The 17,263-nt window shown below is 39.4% G+C and overlaps 1 protein-coding gene across 8 annotated transcripts in view; it reads right to left on the reverse strand.

The window, feature by feature from the left end:
• sash1 (SAM and SH3 domain containing 1) overlaps positions 1-17,263 on the reverse strand; it is a 254,021-nt gene that overhangs the window by 47,791 nt on the left and 188,967 nt on the right. For all 8 annotated transcript variants that reach the window (XM_018094286.2, XM_018094288.2, XM_018094285.2 and 5 more), the window contains 5 exons: positions 16,751-16,822; positions 14,793-14,936; positions 4,854-4,989; positions 4,587-4,756; positions 4,297-4,500 (listed from right to left, as the gene is read on the reverse strand). In XM_018094286.2, the coding sequence (XP_017949775.1) occupies positions 4,297-4,500; positions 4,587-4,756; positions 4,854-4,989; positions 14,793-14,936; positions 16,751-16,822 (726 nt within the window). The remainder of the gene's footprint in view (positions 1-4,296; positions 4,501-4,586; positions 4,757-4,853; positions 4,990-14,792; positions 14,937-16,750; positions 16,823-17,263) is intronic.

Consider the following 17,263-nt stretch of genomic DNA (forward strand, 5'->3'; position numbering starts at 1 on the left):
CACATTCCCTCTTCACCATCGAATTTTGTAACCAGTGCATGGATATTGGTATCAGGTCCCCCCCATACTGGCACAGAAATGAGATTTTAGCAGGATGCACAGCTTGCCTTAATAACAGTGTCCACAAAATGGAGCCTGACAGTTATCTGCAATTGTGAATTCCAAGGCTGAATGAAACAAGTTTAAAATAATTTATATAGTGTAATTGAAGTTTATTTTGCTTGACAAACACAATAGAAAACAATTTGTAATTATTTCTTAGGGTGACAGGTCCCCTTTAACCTACACTTGACAAAGGGCTATGTAGGCCCGAAATTTTCTTGTTACCACTTGCAAATTTTCCCTGTTGTGGATTGGCAGAGGTGCAGTACAAGAAAAAGTCACTATAATTTTTTTTTTCTTTGATGGGTGAAGACTTATTTATTAAATTTTACATGGACCCACATCAACATATACAGTAAACTTCTCTAATGCCTTTTACATTTTCTGTTTTGTGTAGCAGCCTTTAAATATGTGTTTTCATGTCAGTGCTATGCTTTTACTAGACAGTAGTGATGTGTGGGATGGCCCTATATCCACAGGTCGGACGGGTTTGGGCCGACCTCGCCACATCAACTGCAGATCCAGAACCCATGCAAATTGGAACGCTAAGACCTGCTTTATCGCCCAAGGACATCTGAGACGTCGGACACTTAATCTCTGTCTGTATTGCAGTCAAGCTGATCATCAGCTTAGTGACCGTCTTTCTCGGCCTTCCAGGGATAAAAACTGTGCTAAAATAGGCTCAGTATCGTATTTTGCCACAGCTTTACTTACTGTTTCCCTTACCTTGCAGTGGGAAGACAGAACACTGCAGTGGGAAGATTGACAGAACAATCATTGCCTGACAAGCTAGATAGGCCTGTTTTCCATCTATCTAATCACCCTGGATCCAAGAATATTAAAGTAGACACCCTCTCCCAGATGTTTTCCTCTCCACCTGACCTTCAAAGACCTCCAGAAACCATATTGAGATCTAATAACATCCTTCTTCTTCAACCCACATTTTTGAATCAGCTTCTTTTAAGGATCTTTGGCATTCACCCTCTTCTACAGAGTTGATTTGCAAAAGTGAAGATAAAATCTTTGTCCCTGAGAAATTACGCCTCAAAGGACTAAAAATTATCCATGATTCTAAGCTAGTAGGACATCCCGGTATTAGAAAAACATCCATTTTAGCTAAAAAGTTGTTTTGGTGAAAGATATGTTACCTCCTGTGAAATCTGTGCCCAGTCTAAAACTTCCCATTGTAAACTCTTTGGTCTTCTACAGCCTCTCCCTATTCCTTCTCGTTCTTGGGGTTCTGTGTCTTAGGATTTTATCTCTGAATTGCCATCTTAACAGGGACACCATTTCACCATTGGCCAAAAAAAAAATAAAACATTAAGCGCATCACAAAATTTTTTTTGCATACGCCATTTTATTGTACATTTCTTCGCACCTATCATTTTCACCATTTCACACATTTTTAGCCATTTTGTGAATCATTTGAAAGATTAGCAAATTTTTAGGCGAAGTGAAACGGGACAGATTCACTCATCAGTGCTATCAGACTAAGATAGCTCATTTTGCCCCAATGCCCAAACCACCTTCTGTCTCTGACTGACTAAATTTTTATTAAAGAAATTGTGAGACTTCATGGTCTACCTTATGAGGTAGTGTCTCATCGTAGTTTTCAGTTTACCTCTCAATTTTGGAAAACTGTTTGTGAAGCCTTACAAAGTCTCTCTTTCTTCTGCTTTCCACCCTCAATCAAACAGTCCGACTGAAAGAACCAACCAGACCCTGGAACAATATTTCAGATGTTAATCTTCTTATCTTCAAGATGATTGGACAAGTCTACTTCCCTCAATGGAATTCACCTACAACAACTCCTATCATTCCTCTACTAAACAGTCTTAATTTTTTGTGAACAATGGATTAAATCCTGCACTATTTCCTTTTTGTTTTTCTGAGATTCGGGCTCAAGCAGTGAAAGATCTATTTAACTTTATAGCTAACAATTTTTAGGTTTTGCAACAATCCATGGCTAAAGCTCAACAAAATTTCAAAATCTATGCAGATCAGAAAAGAAAGAAAAATCTAGGATTAAGGTGGGGGATCGCGTTTGGTTGTCTACCATCAATCTCAAGTTGTCTTGCCCAAGTAAGAAATTGGGTCAATGCTTTCTGGGACATTTTTATATTATTAGTTTATGGTGCATTCATACTGTATTTCACGCCTCCTTGCTCAAGCCAGTGTCTTCCTATCATTTCCCTGGACGTAGTTCTCCTCCACCTTCAGTTATTGTCGATGTTCAGGAAGAATACAGGAGAAGATTCTTGACTTCTGAAGGAAGGGTAAGCAACTCCAATACTCTTTGGAACCCTTCTCCAGTATACATGCACCTAGACTTTTGGTTTAAATACTGATATTAATCTGAGAGTAGGGATGATTGAATTATATTTTGTGGATATTTAATTATGGTACATATATATTTTCTTTATTTCTGATATTTAGGGTGACCTATTACAAAGGGAGAACATTGTGTTGTGCACTTAAGATATAAATGGAAACCTCACTATAATGGTATATTTGTTCCCATCACAATTTGTGTTTAAGCCTTGTTAATAGTTGATGTTGCCATGGAAACACATATTCAGAGGCTACTTAACCAAACAGGAAAAATGTGAAAGGACATTAGAAAAGTTGCTGTGGCAACATCGGTCCACTGGCAACTGAAGGGAAGGAAAGGCAAAACATCTGAATCTAAAGAAGCAGTCCTCAACAAAGCACATAAGGTATGACATCACTCGCAAGATGACAATGGTGGAGGAACGTATGAGGGAAAGGAGACACTGGAACAATGTGACCTTATCTGTGCCCCATATTGTACTGAATTGTGGAAAGTGACTGATAAATCGCTTATTTAACTGTGTAAGTGCAACACTTTTTTTTTCTATATCTATATCAAATTGATTCACACAATGACCACCACTGCTCCTGCTTTTTAGTTACTACAACCCCTTTGAAGCTTGTTGATACTCCTCTCTAAATTTAGGGGCCTGTAAGTTGCCCTGCTATTGGCTGGGGAAATAAGATGTCTCTGCATGCCAGGAGCACCCTTTCGGCACTCCTTTCTCCTTCAGCACTGAATCCAAAATGGCGACGCCCATGACTATCACATGGAACACTGTGCCAGCATGGTGATGGCATCAAGCCGTGGTTTGGAACCAAATTCAAAGTAAAAGACCCCAAGGAAACAAGTTCAATGTCCAATTGTAGGACTTTTCTTGCAAGTGCCTGGGTGCTTCCTGGCTGATTATACTCTGATTGCTGCCTGTCATGATTTGTGCATTGGAATTTGTGAGAACTGTTTCTTCCTTGGTGCCAATTTCTATGTGCAGGCCCTAACAGCTGGTCTATATTAAACAAAGGAGTCACTGTGGCATTTTAAATGGTACCATTGTTATAAACTACCACAATTTTGTGGACATGTCACTAGTGACTCTATGGATTTGAAATAGCATACAATGTACTACTGAGTATAAGGGAATATGTGAATCTATGTTGCCCATGCAGACTTACATTTTTATTAGGGATGAGCAATTGTTTTGCCTAGATTTCCAGAGATATTTAAGGTTTTCCTATCAGTATTTTTGCAAATCCACACCATAATTTTACCACATGCACTGTTTTGCAGGGGAAAAAAAGTGGCATGCATTAAGATTGCCTCTCCTGTCATCCCTGCATCAAGACTTGCCTGTCAGCCCTGCAACAAGACAGACTTGCTAGTCGACTGACATCCCTACGTCAAGATCAGGATATCCAACATTTTGTTGCCGTCTGCCATGTGTCATTTGGAGGGAGCATTAAGCCTGTGCTAAACTTGGTGCACCATCCGAACTGGCCGACAACGATGCCTTAACCAGAATGTAATTCCCCCTGCAATTATAGCACATCCAACATTAATTCAGTTATTCTGCATAATTTTGTGTTATTGAAAAACACAGATTTGCATCCAATGACCTCCTGCAAGTCATTAATAAAAAGATGAAATTAAATTGGACCTCCAGTTAGAGAAAGTACCACTAACAGCCACTCTCTGCACATGATCCTTCAGTCAGTCCTGCTGCAGGACACCACCATCTACAATTAGGCTCATGTTATGTGGGCTGCTGGAAGCTCAATTTCAAACCAAACAGCTAATCATCTAACCAGATCTAATTTCATATAATGGTTTATGTTACTGGTCTGAATTCATAGTAAATCCCAAACCTTTAAATTGATGCGCTCTAAGAGATCTTCAACAGACTTTGGCTTTAGTAGTCCTTTTCCTCTGCTTCTTGATCGTTTTGTTTTTTTCTCAGCTTCATTTAATACATCCACGTAAATGAATTTAAATGTTCCAACTTTGTTATTTAATAGACCCATCCATGTACCCATAGGAGGCTTGCTTATAATATCGATAATGTCTCCCTTCTGAAGAAAAAAAAAATAATAATGATAATTGACAGGAGATTCCTCTTTTGTGATGTACTTGATTGACAAAAAGTTATACTACAAACCTTAAGTTTTAAGGAATCTGAGTCATATGGACTAGGTGTAAAATCTGTGTGAACTCTGGCTCTTCCACAGAATGGTCCTCTATATGCTGGTTCATCATCATCCCCATCTTCAGATTTGACACTTTCTCTGTTACTAGCTGAAGAATCTGTTGTGCTCACTGTTTGCCCACCTGAAATAAGTGGGATATTAAAATAGTAAACAAACCAAACTGGCTATTTTTTTTCAATTCATACTCATGAAAACAAATTAAGAAGAATTGTACTTACTCATTGAACTCTGTCCACTAAGTGAGCTCCGAAGACTTTCTACAGAACCTCCTTCTTTAAGTTGAGGCTTTTCTAGAGAGCTAATATGAGGCTGAGGAATTTCAGGGGAGGCCAGTATATCATCAGTGCTGGAGTCCTAGATGGCATTTGAAAAACATGTTAGGAAAGAAAATAGAGACAACAAACTATAATATCATAACTTTTAATAACATAAAGTAGACAAATGTTTTCTAGGATCTAAGGTCATTTTTGTTTATGTTGGTTAAGCAAAGATTATATTTTTCTACATTATACTTTATTTTACTTGCTTTTTTGTACTTTGGAAATACATTATTGATAAGTGTAGTATCTACTAACAATTGTCAGAAATCTGTATCTATCATATTATAAAATAATATCATATAATCAAGGTCTGCTGCTGCCATGAGGGGAAATGAAAAACTAACTCAAAGCGGCAGGGCAACAAAAAGCTGCTCTCGGTAACTTTAAAAGCCACATTTTTTAATTTTAAAGGACGGTACAGGAAGGAGGAAGCGCTGCAGGTACCCCGGGCTGGTGCTGTTGTCTCCCAACAGGGGCACCAGCCCGGGGTAAAAGGTAGGCGATTAAAGTCACTTGGGGGTGCCTAACATTTTGCCACCCCCAAGTGACTTTGCCTTTCCATGTACTTTAAGCCTGAAATTCAGCTCTGCTAGTGCAGAGAGCACAATTGCAGCCCCCCATCCGCAAGACCCCCTCTGGCACAGGAAAGTTAAGTGCTTGGAAACAAGGTGGGGGGGGGGGGGGGGCAGCATCGCAGGAGCCACCTTAGGCGGTGTACCACAAATTTAGTATATCTCTTACAGATTAAATTATTATACACAATACGATGTAAAATAGGTTCAACAAACTATATAGGTTTAACACTATTATTATTGACTACTACAAATAGGCAGTAAAGGCACTGCGGCCTTGCCCCAATACAGTTTAGTCCCCACTTCTCTATTTATTTAAAGACTACTATAGTATTTACATGGTTCATTTGGGTTATAAAAAGACCAAAGTCAATCACATTTAAAGGAGAATGAAAGGCTACCAAAGGGTTAATCTCAAGCTGCAGGCATACCTTCAGTTGTCTCAATAGTGCCCTTAGAGGAGTTTTAAAGCAAATAAAAATATAATATACTAGTGCCCTGCACTGGTAAAAGTTGTGTGTTTGCTACAGTAACTCTACTATAGTTTATATATAATAAGCTGGAAAAAAGGCACAAGTTACATAGCAGTTAACAGATAAACTCTGTATAATACAATAGTGTTTTATCTGTTATCTGCTAAATGCCTGTGCCCTTTCTCCTTTGAATGGCTGCCCCCATGGCTACACAGCTGCATTCTTTATATAAACCATAGTAGTGTTTCTGAGGCAAACACACCAGTTGTACCAGTGCAGGGTAGCAGTACATTATATTGAAATTTCTTTTATACACTTGAATTTTTTGGTGTTACTCTTCATTTAAGTCTCCCCATATTTCACCTGTTCAGAAGATCTGAAGCCAAACAGGAAAAAAAAACCCTGAACAGGGTAGAGAAGATTCCCATAATGCATCGCTTCTGCCAAGACTTGGCGACTTGGGACAGTAGGCGGCGCGTGCCGGCAGGTGCGGGGAGCGGGAGGGGGCAGTTGGTGGCGGCTCTGCAGCAGGACAGGCGAGTGCTGGTGGGGGGAGCGGGCAGCGCAAACAGTTTGGATGGGGGGGTGCTGGTGGCTCTGCACACTGGTGGGTGGGTGCCAGCAGGTGCGGGGAGCGGCAGTTGGTTTGTGAGCTGGTCAAAGTCACAGGATATTGGGGACGCATGCGCAGTAGAGACGGTGAGGGAAAGGGTATGGGCATCCGATTTTAAAGATGGCAGCGCCGTTCACTGAAACAAGTCTGTAGAGTTTGTAGTAAGTGTATCTCTGTTAATTTTTCATTAGGCAAGCCAGAAATATAGCATTTTTACACAGCAATAGTAGTACTATTTAAAAGTGTGCTTAATAGATTTTGACTTTCCTTGTCCTTTAAATCCTTTAAATGAAACAAAATCCTTTAAATGAAACAGAGTGTGCATGTGTCACATACAGATACCTATACTAAACTAATTAAGCCGACCGGGTGCCCTAAGCAACGGTTTTTAGAGAAAATATCTATAATGTCCTCTAAAGTATTTGAAAGAGTAATTATGTCCCCTAACAAGCAACTTTTCTCCAGAGTAAGCAACCCCAGTGTTGACAGTCTTTCCTTATAGTTGAATTCTAATTAATCTCGGCACTCCTCTTGCTATAATCAGAATTTTACTTGTGTCTTTCTACTGTCGATGATGACGGCTAATCATTGATTGGCTGTTACAGGTTATTACTGCAGTTAAAATTGCAGTCAAAAAGTAACAATGGTAACAATTCTGAAATTAAATACAACAAAAGTGGCATAATATATTCATTGGCTAACTAGAAGAGAATCATAAAAAAAGCTTTCAGAACATTTCAGATCGCTGCTGATTACAAAAAGGCAATGGTTGTTCTGATATATATATGCAGAATTATTGACACAGATCACATGACAAACAAAAAAGTATATATTATTATGTGTAGACTATTATTATTATTTAATGCATTTTGGATCAATGTGGCTGATCAAAAATGTTTTTAAAATTGGTAGAAATGATTCTTAAGGTAACTCTCCACAATTATTTCTGGCCTTTCTCCAGACAATGAAAATTGTGCTTGAGTTTATATTTACATATTTTTCTTTCAATGTCTTTTATAAAAATGCTTTTGAAAACCAAGGTTTTTAATTAGTTGTGGCTATGGTTCGGCCTACTACAGTGACTTCCTTTTGGAGGTTCTTTTTTTTTTTCTTTAATTCTTTATTTGAGTTTTTTCAGTACTGGGTAGGGTGGGTACAGGAGGAAAGAAGGGATGGGGATCCTTTAATACAATTCACTAGAATATAGTGTAATGAACAATGGCAAAAACAAATTGACAGCAGGTCATTCCTATGGAAACTATTGTTGTCAATATAAAATACATTTGGAGGTTCTTTTTTGCAGTAATCAGTAAAGTGGTGTATATTTCTCTTTCCCAGTATTTTTTACTAATATAAAATACTCTTGGCAATTTCATTCAGCAAGAATCAAAAATATACTGTCCCATATTATAAGGGTTTTAGAGTCACAGTAGGAGAGTGTAGTTTAGTTCTGGTTTCCAGGTAGAAAGGAACTTGCTGAAACAGAATGAAGGCCAAGTTAGGATTTATATAATGTAATCACCAATTAATCACCAGTTTATTGCTTAGACTAAAGAGCCAGCTAGAAAGAATTTAGTGCTTTGTCTAAATTGTTAAAACTTAACATTTAATAAATATAATTAAAAACATATATATTAATAAACATATTCCAATATTAGTAAACATATTCCAATAAATAGATTGTAGCCGGTGACTTGGGGATGGTGGTTGGAGTTGGGAGTGTGCGAAAAGGGGTCTGCTGGTGAGCCAAATACTGAGCGCTTGGTGTGCATTGGAGAAACTTGTAGGACTCAGTAAATTACCCTGTTTATTTCTATATTTATTTCCATTCTTATTGTTATTTTTACCTTGATTTCCTCCCCCATTTCCCCCCCTCCCCTTAACACTAGCAAATTATTGAGCACGTAACCCTCTAAGAGACTAATTGTTTTACTACGCAGGGCTGGCTTTCAGTACAGCTAAGCCCCCCCTAACTTATACTGACTCTATCTGATGATTAGCCTATTAGTGGCACGGAACGGTTAAAACTTCTCAATTAGTGCATACTGAGCAAATGGTAAAAGCTTACAAGTACAAACTGAATGTGGAAAAATCAGCTGTAGTACCAAGACTGATTTAATGAAACAGGTAATCTATTTATTGGAATATGTTTATTAATATATATATGTTTATTAATATATAAGTTTTAACAATTTAGACAAAGCACTAAATTCTTTCTAGCTGGCTCTCAAGTTAGGATTTGTTTACCTTGGTGAAAAGGGGTTTAATCTTGATTTGTAAAAATAACAGGAACATAAACTCTCTGATGACTTCTTCAGAAACAGATCTTTTTGAAAGACACATGGGATCTCTTGAAATTATGAGAAAGGAAGGTTCTACTGGCACATACATATAGATAGAAGAATGGTTGGATGCCTTTAAGCAATTGAAAGAATACTACAGACATTAATACTCAAAAGTATTGAGAAAGCCATAAATGGAAAGGTTTATTTGTTAGGCTAGGTCAGCAATCTTTTGATTTGGCCATCCACATGCTAGGCCAAAGATGGCTGATTAGGGACCAACAATCAGGTTATAATGTAAGCCTATGTACACCATCAAGTAAGCCTCACATCTTCACCCAAGAGGATTTTCTAACCTGCCCAACCAATATCTGATTTTTGAGCAGATATCTCTGCAACGGACAATAAGCTGTTGACTTGATATGATAGGGCTGAATCAGCATGTTATATCAGGCTGTGTATGGACAGCTCAAAGGGAAACTGTCACAAAATTAAAATGTAATATTAGCTTTATCTCATGGAAATATGAAACATTTTAAATATAATCAATTAAAAATTCTGTCCCATTTCTGAAATAATCATTCTTTACTGGATCCTTTTTAGCAACTTGTCTCTTCATGTAGAGGTTAGGGTCAGATTTTGATGGGTAGGTCTAAAAGATCTTTAGGGGGGCTTCCTTCCTTAGCAGATGTATTAGAGCTCACTCAAATAAATGACATGTAGCTGTGCACGTCTACCTGATGCAGGTAATGAAAGCAATGAAAATAAATTCCAGGATGAAAATAACAAACCAGGCAGATCACCTTATATTTGAACATGTAATTTAAGATTCCAAACTATTGGATTGGATTAACCCTTAAAAATGAGCGTGTACTGACTGTACCATAACTTTACATTTATTGGAAACTGACCCTCTGACTGATGTGGAACATAGTGTCCTTAATGTGTAACAAGTTATGGTGTCTCTCATCACTTTAGCAAGTGTGGTGGCAGTGACCTTTTGTGGGTGTTGGTCTTTTGTTGGGGTACCTTTACATTAGTCCAGCTTGTGTGTCAGGTGTGCAAGGGACTGTATAAACCAGGGATCCCAAACCTTTTTTACCCGTGAGCAACATTTCAATGAAAAAAAAGCTGGGGAGCAACACAAGCAACACAGCTGCTAAGAGAGTGTTGCATGTGATTTAAGTGTTTGGCAGATGTTAAAAACAAAAAAGTGTTTGGGGTTTAGTGTGCATGCTGGAAGTGCTGGGTGAAAGGAGGAAGTGCAATTAACTGACTGCTGTGTGATTTCTAAGTGCTACCTGGCTGACTGAGCCTACTAATTAAGGGGGAGGAGTAAATCTGGTAAATTCTCACCAGGTGCTGGGCTGTTTGGTTTGAACCTCTATAAGTTACAGACTGTGTGGGAGCTGCTAAGCGAGTGTTGCATGTGATGTAAGTGTTGCATGTGAATAAAGTGTTTGGCAGGCGTTAAAAACAAAAAGGCGTTTACCGGTAAATCTAAAAAGGCATTTAAATCTAAAAAGGCACTATATGAGGAATTGCACTTGGGAGACTGTAAGTACAATATGCAATATGAGTTCCAGTATGATTGACGGTGTTACTCAGTGTGGATCTTGTCACATGTATGTGATCCTGGAGCAACAGTTTGTGACAGCAAAGAGGGGAAGTAGGGGACGGAAGGGTAGGGGGGCTGGTTGAGGGCTAGGATAAGTTGAGGGCTAGGACTTACAAGGTAATATTCGCAGAGATATTCCCTGTGTCACGAGCAACGTTAAGAAAGCAGCGGGAGCTTAGGGAGATTCATGCGTGGCTGAGAGATTGGTGCAGGGAGGAGGGCTTTGGGTTTCTGGAGAACTGGGCTGATTTCTCAATTAGCTACAGGCTATTTGCCAGGGATGGGCTGCACCTCAATGATGATGGTGCAGCTGCTTTGGAGGAGAAGATGGCTAGAGGGTTGGGGTAGATTTTCAACTAGAAGTGGGGGGGAGGGTGCAGTGAGTAATTCTGTGGTTGACAGGATAGATGAGGTAGGGGTCATAGTAAGGGAAAATGGGGGAGGAGACTTGCTTCGGGATACTGATAATGGCAGGGGGGACCATAAGTTGTTTACGCAATATTCTCACGCTGGTACTAGTATTAAATGTATGTTTACAAATGCAAGGAGTCTGACTGGTAAAATGGGAGAGCTGGAGGTATTAGCTTTGGAGCGGAAATATGACGTGATTAGCGTTGCTGAAACTTGGTTGAATGAGTCGCACAACTGGGCAATTAATATTGGAGGTCATACATTGTTTCGGAGGGACAGGGGCAATAGAAAAGGAGGAGGGGTGTGTCTGTTTGTTAAGAAGGAATTAAAAGCAAATATTAAGGAGGAAGTGATGGGGTAACAGAGGGAGCTGAAACCTTATGGGTTGAGCTTCTCACAGATAGTAAAGAATCCACCAAATTAATGGTAGGGGTATGCTATAGACCCCCTAATGTAATCGAAGAGGAGGAGGCTCAGCTCCTGTTGAAAATAGAAAAGGCTGCTAGTTTGGGGCAAGTGATAATAATGGGGGATGTTAATTATCCTGATATTGACTGAAGCCATAGTACTGCCAGGACAATAAATGGGAACAAGTTTATAAACTTGCTGCATGACAACTTTATGTCACAGGTGGTTGAGCCCCTGGGTAACAGTGACCATAATGTTATTTCATTTGATATTTGGTGCAGGAAACAAATTTACACTGGGGCAACAAAGACCCTGAATTTTAGAAAAGCCAATTTTAAGGGCAGTGCTTCAGGGCATAGATTGGGGCATAATTTTTGATAAACACAGAGCAGAAATGATTGTCATTTAAAATGATATGAAATCATTACTGTTCTCAATTTATTCCATTAATAAGAAAAAGTAGAAGTGTTAAGAATCACCCTATGTGGCTTAACTCTGAGTTAACATAGTAACATAGTAACAAAGAAAGTTGGGTTGAAAAAAGACATACATCCATCACATTCAACCATAATGCCTATATATAACTTGCCTAACTTCTAGTTGATCCAGAGGAAGGCAAAAAATCCCATCTGAAGCCTCTCTAATTTGCCGCAGAGGGGAAAAAATTCCTTCCTGACTCCAAGATGGCAATCGGACCAGTCCCTGGATCAACTTGTACTAAAAGCTATCTCCCATAACCCTGTATTCCCTCACTTGCTAAGAATCCATCCAGCCCCTTCTTAAAGCTTATAATGTATCAGGTAAAGAAGTTAATAGGGGAAAAAAAGGAAAGCTTTTAAGAAATAAAAGTCAGAGGGGACAGTAGCTGCATATAATGAATATAAACACTATAACAAGTGTTGTAAAACAGCAATCCGGAAGGCAAAGATAGAAAATGTGGAGCGCATTGCGGCAGAGGCCAAAACTAACCCCAATTTTTTTTTTAAGTATATTGTACTGTTGTCTCAGCTTCAACTACACAGTGGTTGACACAGGATATGGTGCTTAAAGGGTTACACCAGATAAATGTAAACAAGGCACCTGGGCCAGATGGAACACACCCTCGGGTACTGAGAGAGCTAGGATCAGATTTACAGTGGCCTCTGTTTCTGATATTCTCAGACTCGCTTTCATCAGGTACGGTACCTATGGATTGGAAGAAGGCTAATGTCATTCCTATATTTAAAAAGGTAGTAAGATCTCAGCCTGGCAATTATAGGCCTGTAATTTTGACATCTGTGGTGGGCAAGTTATTTGAAGGCTTGTTAAGGGACCACACACAAAATTATGTACTGGAGAATGGCATTATGAGCAGTAATCAGCATGGCTTTATGAAGGACAGGTCGTGTCAGACCAATTTAATTGCTTTTTATGATTAAGAAGCTGGACAGTGGGGATGCAGTAGATGTGATCTATTTGGATTTTGCCAAAGCATTTAAACCCGTTCCCCACAAGTGGCTGCTTTCTAAACTAAGGTCTAGTGGTCTTAGTCAAGGCCGGAACTATGGGTAGGCAGAAGAGGCAGCTGCCTAGGGCGCAACAATTGAGGGGCGCCAGGCAGGAGCCTCTCCTGCCTACCCCTAGTGCTACTTTGTCATTGCCTCCGCCGCTTGTCATTAGCGGCGGAGGCAATGAGCAATCTAATTGCCCCGCCCCCCCTGCACCGCCTCCTGTGCTTTGGCATGCATGCGCCGTTCGGGGGGGGGGGGGCGGGGAGGTGGGCGGAGTTGGCCGACTGGGTTGCCTAGGGCGCCCGGTCGGCTTGGCCCGCCCCTGGTCTTAGTGAAGTCGTTTGCACATGGATAGAAAACTGCCTACAGGATCGGGAACAGAGGGTGGTGGTTAATGCTACATTCCCTACTTGTAAGATTCTCAGTGGGGTCCCTCAGGGTTCTGTACTGTGTCCACTTTTGTTTAACTTGTTCATAAATGACTTAGGGGAGGGTATTATAAGTAATGTATCAGTATTTGCAGATGACACAAAACTCTGCAGACCAGTCAATTCTATCCAGGATGTGGCATCCTTGCAGCAGAATCTTGACCAACTGGCAATCTGGGCCACTAAGTGGCAGATGAGATTTAATGTGGATAAATGTAAGGTCATGCACCTGGGATGTAAAAATATGCAAGCCACTTATACCCTTAATGGGACTGCACTAGGCAGAACCATAATGGAGAAGGACCTTGGAGTACTTGTAGATAATAAATTTGGCTGTAGCAAGCAATGTCAGGCAGCAGCCGCAAGGGAAAACAAGGTTTTGAGCTGTATCAAAAGGGGCATAGATTCACGGGAGGAGGGGGTTATTCTTCTCCTTTACAGGGCGCTGTTCAGTTTTGGTCTCCGATGCTCAAACAGGACATTATTGGATTAGAGAGAGTCCAGCGAAGGGCAACTAAGCTGTTAAAGGGTATGGAAAGTCTCATTTATGAAGAAAGACTGAACAAGTTGGGTCTGTTTACACTGGAGAAGAGGTGCTTAAGAGGTGACATGACTATGTATAAATATATAAGGGTATTATATATTAACCTCTTTAATGCTTTATTTACTAGTAAGTCCTCCCAACGGACATGAGGACACCCACTCCATTTAGAAGAAGGGAGGTTCCGTTTAAATATTCGCAAAGGATTTTTTGTGAAGTGAAGTTTTGGAGTTCCCTCCCTAAATCAGTCGTACTGGCTGATGGCTTTTTAGCAAGTGAAGGAATACAGGGTTATGGGAGATAGCTCTTGGTACAAGTTGATCCAGGGACTGGTCCGATTGCCATCTTGGAATCAGGAGTTTTTTGCCCTCTGCGGCAAATTAGAGAGGCTTCAGATGGGGTTTTTTGCCTTCCTCTGGATCAACTAGAAGTTAGGCAGGTTATATATAGACATTATGGTTGAACGTTAAGGACGCAAGTCTTTTTTCAACCTAACTTACTATGTTACTATGTTACAAGCACAAAACCTTTCCTAGTAGGTGACGAATAAGGACTGGTTTAATCAGTAGCCCAATGTTGACTGGCAGACTACTAAAGGTTCTGTTTAGCAGTATACCTGGTCTTTATGCCTCCAAGTCAAAAATGTAAAAACTGGGCACAAACTTTGAGGCCACAGAGAGCAACATCCAAGGGGTTGGTGAGCAACATGTTGCTCGCGAGCCACTGGTTGGGGATCACTGGTGTAAACCCTTATAACCGCATCCACGTGCATCTGAACTGGTGTGACCGTGACTGCTTTTAGACAAGCTTTTACAGCAAGAATTAGCTGTGGATTTCCTATATTCATTGAACTACAGTGCCAATCATTTAAGGACAGACAAAGCCTGTTTTTTTTTTATAGTACTGCACAACTGGGCTACAAAATTAAAAAATGAAGTTTGTTTAAGATGGCTGTAGTTAATATAGATGTTTCAAAGGAATATTGTGAGTTTCCAACTGACCTGTTCTGAAATGTAACTTGAGTATTTTTTGGACATTTTTTTCTTCATGGTTTCTTTAACTGACTTCACTTTTTTACTGAGAGATATGCGTGGGGTAGATGGGGACTTGACCACTTCATTGTAGATTACGTCTACGTCTTTTTCCTGGAAAAATACTGAGGTTAGAATATTCTGGACATACAAAGTCATAAATAAAGTCTATAGTAATTCTGACTAGATACAATCCAGAAAATATCATGTGTGAATTATTACCTATAAAATGACCTTTACATTGCATTAGAATTGTTCAATATTATAACAATTTCTGGTTGAAGGCTCCTAGTGGTCCATGGCTGTGAATGAAAAGTGAATTGTGGAAATTGCCAACATTTTAATTACCATTGTTTTTTTCAACAACAATCATAATAATGTTCAGTGCGATGCAGCCCTTAAGTCAACTTCTTACTCCAGCACCCTTCATTCACAGGGGCACTATTAAAGATTTGGTCTTCCCTGAGCCCATGACTAAACATTCCTCCAGGAGTCCATGATGGATGTTAAAAGGCAGCAACTTTATTAATACTAATTCAGGAATAACTGGAAATACATGCTCAAAAACAGTGTTAAACATAAATACAAATATTTTGCCAAGATACTCCCCAGGAATAAACAATGACTTGTGCCCATTCCTTTCTGTTTCCCTGCTGTATGCAAGCTGCACCATGAAGTCGTGTAACATCTCTTACTACCCTCACAAATCCTAAAAAAATGTTGAATTATATCTCATCATTCACCACCACACATACCTGCTCACACAGCAAATCCCAGTTACTTCAAACTTTCCTATATGCAGATCTTTAATCCAATGTCCACAGATGCTTTGGGCAATGCCAAACCTACTCATGCACCAGAGGAGCTGTCTGTCTGAACTGGTCTCACTGAAAAGTTGTTACATACATGGCTAATACAAGTAAAAAATGGAAAACCTTTAGTCTGGTACCTACCAATAAAGCACACAGTGGTATGAAGTTTACACAGTTAAATTCAGTACTTTTAAGGAGACATATTGGGTGTCAAGTGCGCAAAATAATTTGCACAGTGAACATATTTGTCCTGCCTGTGTTTATATTTATAAAACTGGCATTATGTGATATTTTAACAGGTGAGCAATGTGGGTAATTGCAGTCTGAGCCTGAGGTGTGAACAATGCAATGGTTGAACAATGCAGAGATCAAAAGATGTGAACATTACAGGGGATTACATGTTTAAACAATACAGGGGAATTACAGCCTGAATCTGAGGTGTGAACAATGCAGGGGGGCCCCAGTTAATCTCAGTACTGATCAAGACATCAAAGCAGCCTGAAAGGTGGGGGGCCACACAGAGGGAAGTTGTGGGCCGCCAGTTGGACAGCACTGGCCTAACTATATAGCTAGTTGCAATATTAACATTTTGTTAACTTCTATTAAGTAAGGTGATACTACCCTTTATTAGAAAGCTGTATACTTTTACAAGCTGAAAGAAACCACATATAATACACAAGTTCCATAAAGATCCTGTGAAATATATAATTATAAGTGGTGCTTAGTGATGTCACCAGATATACTCAGTACTTAGTAATGTTATTTGTCTTACATGACAAACACATACTTCTGTATTATAAAAAATAATGTACCCCCAGTGCAATATGAGGACATTAGATGTCACCTTATAGTTCCATGGTCTGTATAAAAGCACTCTGGATTTTGGTCTAATGCCTTTATAGGCAAATCTTAACATCAAAGATGACTGAAAGGCAATAAATCCTAAATTCCATATGTTTTACTTAGGGGGTACATAATCTAAACTAAAGTTATGTGAAGAAGTGAAAGACCAGCAGGTCACTACTGACTATGGTTGTTACTGCTGTGTAACACAAAAATAACCCTCTGGCAAATATAATCAGACTTTAATTGCTAGGATGTATCTTGCTTACTTACCAATTGTTCATCATAATTCCCAGCATGCAGTCTGCGGTTAGTGAGGTCAAATCCACCAAAACTGGATGTCCTCTATAGGGAGTATAAAAGAAGGAATGGAATAAAGATTAAATTAACTCTTAAACTGTGAGAAAACCATATCCTATAAATAGAGTAATTGCCTCTGTATGAGATGTAAATGGTACCATCAACTGATACGTTCCAACACAGTAGTTCATCCTGAAATGGAATGTAAACCATGTTGTTTTTATGATATTTAATCACAAAATAAATAATTAATTTTAATTAGCTACTCTTATCTGATAAGACAATTAAGCAATGCACACATGCAAAGAAAGTTGTTACATAAATGGCTAATAAAAAATGGAAAACATTTTAGTCTGATACCTACCAATAAAGCACACAGCTGCATGCAGTTTACAGTTAAATTCAGTACTTAAGGTTGATGCCACACATAGTGTATGGCTTGCTGAAAATATGCACCATACGCTCCTACCTGTGCGTGCACCCGAA

Source organism: Xenopus tropicalis, chromosome 5 (genome assembly GCF_000004195.4).
Source record: "Xenopus tropicalis strain Nigerian chromosome 5, UCB_Xtro_10.0, whole genome shotgun sequence".
NCBI lineage: Eukaryota > Metazoa > Chordata > Amphibia > Anura > Pipidae > Xenopus > Xenopus tropicalis.